We start from the raw sequence: 7,755 nt of genomic DNA, 5'->3' as shown, positions 1-7,755 counted from the left end.
CTGAAGATAGTAGCATTAACCCAATCTTAGCAACATGTTTTGCATGGTTACACTGTGTAACCATGGCAACCATGAAAGTTATTTTTAGAATAATATTGCCAATACCTAATAACTTAAGGTTAAATAATTTTATTGTTTTTTCTTAGGTTTTTGATTGAGTTTGATCATTTAGCACCAATCATTAGTGAATATTGAGCGTTTTTTCTGCATTTTTCAGCATCTAAAATGTATTATAAATGTAACCACTTACTTAGAGATAAATTCTAAATAGTTTCTTTATAGCGTAAGTGGCAACAAGGTGTCAGGTTTTTGTGAGGATGGTTTGTTTGTTTTTCTTAGTCTTTATTAAGGCTTAATAAAAATTCAAAGTAGCTGAAAATCTCAATTTTTTCAAATTTTCTGGCTGTTACCATGGCAACCAAGACACATAGCAACGAAATTTTATTTGATATATGTTTCTGGTGTCAAGTTGTAATAATGGGCAAAGTTTCATCAAAATCGGTGACCATGCGTGGCAAAGAAGTTTAAGTGGTTACAGAGAATCGCTATTAATAATTTCGTAAGACATATTTGCAAACATTAAACAATTGAAAAAAATGTATTTCTAATTAACATAGCGAGTTATTGTTATCCCATCAAAATTAGATGGGCTTGGTTTCATAATTTTTATTATTAGATTATACTGTTATGTATGTATTTTCCAAGAGAAACTGTAAGATGTGTGCTCTCTTAAAAATGATTAACGTTGTAGGAGTATTTTTCTTTGTTAAAAACTACCTTGTCTTTATGCAGGAAAATCCCGATACACTGTCAACTTTCTTTTATATCTCTTTTACACTATTGTGGAAAACAAAATGGTGTTACATATTAAATTGAAATAACAAAAGTGTTTGATACTTTAAAAAATTATTTGCTTTTTTAAAAAGTTCCTCAATTATGTATTTTCCCTGGCAATTCCATATCCACGTTCCGTATTGTCAACCCTCGCAAAAATCAAGTCGCATTTTCATATCTCTTAATCACCCTTACTAATGTTATTGTGATTTAAATTCAACACACGTGATGTAGGTTGACCCATTCAAAGGTTATGGGGTAGAAGTGGTTTTATAAATAAAATTGACAGTAAACAGGAAATTGCTATAGCCTGTTTCTTTTAAAAACATACCCTATGAAAAATGTGTTTCCAGACCTTTCTGAAAGATTTCCATGATATTAAACAGAAAAGTGGGTAGATTAAAAATCACAATCTGCTTAATCTTCGCTTTTTTGATAATTTACGGCGAAAATTGGAGCTTAGTTGTGACAATTTTTCCAAAATCGCCCGAAACGCTGGTAGGAAAAAAGTGTAATATGTCTTCTACAATGACAAACCTTTGTTTACCTTATATGGCTATTGTTATTAATGCACACAGAGGATCTTACTGCGAACAATTGGCAAAACGTTGAATGAATAGCAACGTTTACTGAACAACTATATGTTTATATTTTACTTCGAACACGTGGTTCAGGTCAATCAGTAGACTGCCAAAACCTTTTGTGTTTCAAAATGTGTTATGAAAAAAATACAAACATTAGAAACTATAAAAGATCTCACGGGTGTTTGTAATTTTTTGTCACGCTGTTTTAACTAGAAATTGTTTATAATAAAACTTAGGCTGTGCAAAGTTAAGAAAACTCGCGTTTCAAGCTGCTACCTCATTTGCTAATATGACGCAAAAAACATAGTCCCAGTTCCCGTGCAAGTATGTCCAAAAAGAATACATTGCAGAATATAATGACATAAAGAATACTAATTGAAGTTTGAATGAATTCAAGGGAGATTGAAGTACATTTCTACAGATATTATACAATGGTGAAAACTGAAACGCAACATAACTTCTCTGTTTACCATGTCTCCACGTGCTAGTCACTTCCTATCGACATTTCCGTGAATAATTTGCCTTATCTCGCTGTAGTCTCGCTAAATCTCGACAGAGCTACTTCCAGAGCTACTGCGAACTCCTCGGGTTTTATAATTTGCAGAACACCGAAAAATAAAAGGTTCCGAACACATAAGTAGGGGTGTTAATGAGTTCCAGGAACTCAAAAATAACGTAATGCATGATGAAATGAAATTACATTCTGTTTACCTTCTGTGTATAATTGAATATGTTTTGTATACATGTACATGTATTATTCCTTTATAATTTGTACATCGCAACAATGTAGAGAAATGGGTGGGGGGAGGGAGGGAGAGAGGATTTCCTGTACCTTATTACATGTAGCTTCCATTGTCATTCCCACATAGACCCTCTTTTGATTCTTTTTTTTTATTATTATTTCATTTATTTTTTTTATTATTATTATTATTTTTTTTTTTTTTGATTGTTGATTTGGTTTGCAGGTCAACTTTTATTTTTGGGATACATATTCATTTTTTTTATTTTAAATAAAACACACAGACACAAGTTTTACTCTAGATGCACCTCTATGTTCTGGGAGAGAGACGGCAGCAAATAATGAATAATGGATACTTCAAAGATGAGCGATATAAATATTACATCTTGACAAATAAACGAGGACAGAAACTAAATAAAGAAGTATTTAAATATTCAGAACCTTTTAAATAAACACTTGTGACACCCAATATAATTTTGTGATTTAAAAAACACACTGATTCGCAGTAATTAAAATATGTTTAAAATGCCTCTTCAAAGCTTGGCAAGTAAAAAAAAAAATACACACACCCTGCTTTACCGTCAGTAGACATATTCTAATAATTTTCAATGTTTTGAACAGTGAGCTTGGTAGTGTTTAATGTGTGTTTCGAATGGAGAGCACGAGACAGTATTAAGGAATAAAATGTAGTCATGTTCACTTTCACAAAGACTGTTTATTGACATTAAGTTGTAGCATAACTGACAAACAAACAAATTAAAAATAGGGGTTTCCCAATAATTTACCCTTTAATTGCGTTCTACTGCGCAGTATTACGTCCTTAACGATTCGTCCAATGAGGTTTTGACTAACTAATCCAGTTCTCAAGTACCCTGTGTCAAAAGGATCGAATTCTTCCTGGTCTGCATTACTTAAATTTAAATCAACAACGCGTTTTTCAATTTTTTTCTTTTTAAGTTCTAGAGGAAGTTATTTTTAATTTAAGAAACTTAACCTTATTTCGATGAAACGTCAAAATTTGAAAACCCTATCTCTTTCAAATGTGTTCTTTCGTACCTATCATTGATAAGTATAAGATTTTTTCCCTGTGTCTAATTTATTTATCTTTTAAGAAGGACACTTTTTCATCTAAAATTTAAAAAAAGGCAACAGAAAATACTCTGTCATTTTCAAGTGGTCTTTTGTCAATCTATGAGTATATTGATAAGTATTCGAAACATTATACGACAGGTGTCTAAAACTTAAGCATTTTCCAGGAAGTTATTCCTAATTAGAAAATGTACTTTATCCCACTTCAATACAAATCTAAGATTAACGATTTAAGCATTTTGAACCTGAAAAAAAAAAAAAAAAATCTTATTTATAATTATACAGTATTTCAGCGTTATTTCTGCAACGATTCATTGCACTATAGCTTAGCCTTAAAATGACCTTTCAAAGCTGCACAGATTAAACAAAATATATAATTATGGGATTGTTTTATATTAACGGCACGGATTGATGAAATATGTGGGTTTTTTTCTTCTTTTTAATTATTTACTAATAATATAGTGTGTATCGGCCTTGAGGAAGCCCTTCATATTCAAGAAACTCATAATTCATGATAGGATGTTTAGAATTGCATATATTGAACACTTACAGAAGAGATGCAGATATTGCACGCCTATACTGGCGATATAAAATGTACTAAAAATCCTCATTAAATTGTATTTTTTAATTTTAAAAAATCAATTTACAATGAAAATCAACAAGAAAAAAGTATTAGCTACATGTATTAGGATATAGTATAAGACTTACAGAGCTAATTATTGGCTGTAAAACATTTTACGGCTTACTTGTACAAATATTCAACAATATGAGTTCAATAAAACTGTATTATCAAAATTAATAAACTCTCCTAAAATTAACTGAGCTAATACACTTACATGTACAATATCTAACATTTTCAATATGCTAAATTCGTAATGGCATACATAAGCATACCATATTCTCGCCTTTATCAGCATATGTTTTCACTGTATAAAATGTAGAAATATACATACATGAAAATCTGTCTAAGGGAAGAACATGCAACATGTAATATACAATACATAATGAGAAAAAGAAGACATTTCATGTATCAAACTAGGAGCATATTGTTAAAAAATGTCAAGTTTTCTCTGGCATTAAAAAGCAGACAGTTACCCACAAGTATACCTAACAACACAATTTACAACATGATTTATTATATCAAATTGATTGTACATACTTTGTTCACTTTAACCTTTAAACATATACGGTGATATACGTGTATATGAATATTCCAGAATCAGGATTAAACATGTCACAATTTACATAGCCCTCGCTATGAAGTCATGTGATTACGACGTCTTTGTTTCAGTAACGTGAGTAACTAGAGTAGAGAACCACTCGCAGTATCACGGAAAGTGCAATGACAATAACTCCAATCACAACGGAAACGATGACAAGTGTGCGCGCGCGTCCTGACTGTTCCTGTGCTTCCGCTACATCACCAACAGCAGCTGCATTTTTTGCCTGTTAAGAAATAAGAAATGTATGAGAATGAAAAATGGATATATACATATGTTTACAGATAACATTGCTTCTATATATAGATAAATAATCTCTCTCTCTCTCTCTCTCTCAAAAACACCTAATAACCAAAAAATGTACCTTATTAGCGGCAAGGATGGCAAATATCCCCGTTGGCCAGAAGCAGCACAAACACGAGAGAATAGCGGGTACCATCCAGTCTTGTTGAGGGGGCTGGGCTACGACCATTGTAGGCCCGGGCTGTGCAACCTAATGGGAAGATAAAGGCAAAAAAATTATGTTTACATTCCACAGTTTTTCCCCAGTAATCTAGATTACCGTCTTTTCGCATTCAGTTCTATAAGAATAGGAGACAGAATAAGTAAATGCACGGGGAGCTAATTTGGATTGAGCTCGGTACAAAAATTTAAACAAACTGCTCTTAAAGTCATAATTGCGTTATCATTGTTTTATTTGTGAAAGTTTACAACTCCTTTAGTTTCAACTTTTTTACAATGATATATTGATGGAACTTGTCTACCTGCTAGATGGTAGTGAATAATGTTTTCATATAGTTGTAATTTACTCGTAGTTTCAATATTTACAGGTGTATTAACGTTAACAATTAAGCCACAGGCCTGAACCCTTAACGCAGAGGTAACGAATTTTACAAATTTTGGTAAAGGCCTCATTGCTTGATATACGGGGAATATACAAGAATTTCTAAGATATCTACATGTATTTTAATTTAATTTAATATGAATTTTCAATATATGATCAACGTACATAAAACAGTTTCCTGCATGAATTATACCAACAGTTTCCCTGCTTTATGTCCATGAATAAAGAAAAACATTTTTGAACATTGCATTAATTTTTTATGGTCAGAGCCACACCCCTCAGGCTCAAGGTAGGCAGAGACCGTGAAATTGAATGGCTCTATTCCCCGTCCCAAAAATGCAATCTACACTGCAACAATTTCTGTTAACATTGGATAAACCATCCAAAAGTAGAAATTTAACGTTAATTTAACGTTCACGACCGACGGACGAGGCACGACGTCGGACAAAATTGGACAATAATAGCTCACCTGGGTGACTAAGGTGAACCCAACTATTAGATATATAATGTTTAAATCTGTACCTTTTGCAACAAAACCTCAGGCAGGCAGACGGACCAAAAGATAACCTACCACAACATTGTGCTGCTGAAATTGACCGGGATACTGGCCCTGAACGCCACCTTGCGGCGGATATTGACTTCCTGGATACTGGTTGTACTGGTTCCCGTATCCATACTGAGGCTGAGGCTGAGTATTGGGATATGCTGCTTGGTTGTATGATGGTGGTGCTTAGAAAATTAAATTAATATTATTTATTATAAATAAAATCATTAACATAAAAATCCTAGTATGCGAGAAAATGAAAGATAACTAAAGTATGGATATTTGAGAAAGAGAGAGAGAATCAAATTATGTTCAGATCATGGTCCTAATGGGCTGGGGTGTGACCTCAAAAGTGGGTCAAACTTTTATCTAAGGATATAAATGTTCGAATCCTGACAAAGGGGTTCAAACATTTAAGTAGAGATTAATATGCAGATGTTAACTTCCTCCAGGACTTTAAGGGGACCCTTCCTCCTCGTGAATTGCGGGAAACAATATTTAGTCCTGTCAACACAAGTCATATATTGATATGAAAGGTCATTTCAGAGAAATTCTAATAATGTAATTATGTCCGTTGATTTAAAGATGGAATTTTTGAGGAAGTGATGACGATCAGAAATTTAAACATTAATTTTCAGCACACTAAAAGACGTGGAAATTATGATTTTATACATGTGAAGTACTGAAGCATTGTATAATAGACTTGATGAAAAGCAAATCCAGAAATGAATAAGAGCTGTTTAATTGAATTCTTGTTCCAAAACGATTCAAGGGAATCTTTGCAAATGGAAATCGTATCATAGAGATAAGTTAAAGCAAACTTGAATATTGTCAAAGCCTTAATTTCGCAGGGAATCGCAGTTTTCCGATGAGAACGCAAAACAAAAGATTCTGACGAGATCAAGAGTTCCGCTGTTCCAGGGCCCATAAAACGTTGAAACGTTACTACAGTGGTCAATTTTGAATAAATTAAACCTGAATTTAAACCACACTGACATTTGTTTGTTTGGTTGTTTACCGTCACTTCGTCAATTTCTCACTCATCGAGACGCCACCACTTACCAGGGGACGGCTGCAGATTTAGATCTTTACTCGGCACTTACGGCCTTTGATCGTGAGTGATCTTTTTCGTGCCAGCACTAACTGCAACACGGGACCTTGATTTATATACGTTCTCATTCGAAGGACCAGTCTCCATATCGCAAAGTGGATTTGAACCTGCGACGTAAGGAACAACGCCTCGACTCTAGAGCAAACGCTCTAACCAATGCGCCATGCACTATTTTGAATATCGACAAACACGAATGGGAAATTCAAAGAAAATGAATCCATGTACAAGACATACAGCCATATATCATGTTAAACACCGGTATGCTCGAGCAAAATCTTTATTTTTTATTTATTCACTGTAATTGAAGCGATTTTCATCTGACCCTAATTGACTATGTGGAACGCACTTTACTAGACCTTGTAAAGATTTTGCCATTTCCGATTTTGTGCATTCATCTTTGTGCATTTATCTTGTGATTATTTAATATCTTAGTTCTATATTTCCCCTTAAAGTACTACATGTATGTTATGACACTTGATATGTCATTCATTATTCTCGGTGGTTAAAATTTGCATTTAGCTATGAGTATATATAGCGAACATTATTGATATCTGTCACAACAGACTTCATTTTGAAAAAAATACATCCATGCACTGAAGATATTTATGAAAACCATTTCTTTCATCATTCAGTAGACACCAGTTGGAACCGTTTTACAAGCCACCTGCATAGATTTCTATCAGTGAAACTTGCAGTGACGTAGACACATGTATCAATGATACTTAAAGCTACTTTAAACGATAATTTATACAGACATTAATATAAACAATAAATAATAAAATGCATTTCT

At 33.2% G+C, this 7,755-nt stretch overlaps 1 protein-coding gene across 2 annotated transcripts in view; it reads right to left on the bottom strand.

The window, feature by feature from the left end:
* Positions 1–3,856: 3,856 nt before the first annotated feature.
* LOC133186392 (proline-rich transmembrane protein 1-like) overlaps positions 3,857–7,755 on the bottom strand; it is a 182,931-nt gene continuing 179,032 nt past the window's right edge. For both annotated transcript variants that reach the window (XM_061321649.1, XM_061321648.1), the window contains exons 2-4: positions 5,882–6,039; positions 4,831–4,959; positions 3,857–4,692 (exon numbers count right to left, since the gene is read on the bottom strand). In XM_061321649.1, coding sequence (XP_061177633.1) covers positions 4,534–4,692; positions 4,831–4,959; positions 5,882–6,039 — 446 coding nt within the window. In that variant the 3' untranslated portion in view covers positions 3,857–4,533. The remainder of the gene's footprint in view (positions 4,693–4,830; positions 4,960–5,881; positions 6,040–7,755) is intronic.

This window comes from Saccostrea echinata, unplaced genomic scaffold (assembly GCF_033153115.1).
Source record: "Saccostrea echinata isolate AGI-Se365-2 ecotype Australia unplaced genomic scaffold, CSIRO_AGI_Sech_v1 ptg000013l, whole genome shotgun sequence".
NCBI lineage: Eukaryota > Metazoa > Mollusca > Bivalvia > Ostreida > Ostreidae > Saccostrea > Saccostrea echinata.
The sequence above is the reverse complement of the archived record's forward strand: the minus strand, read 5'-3'. Positions and strand labels throughout refer to the sequence as shown.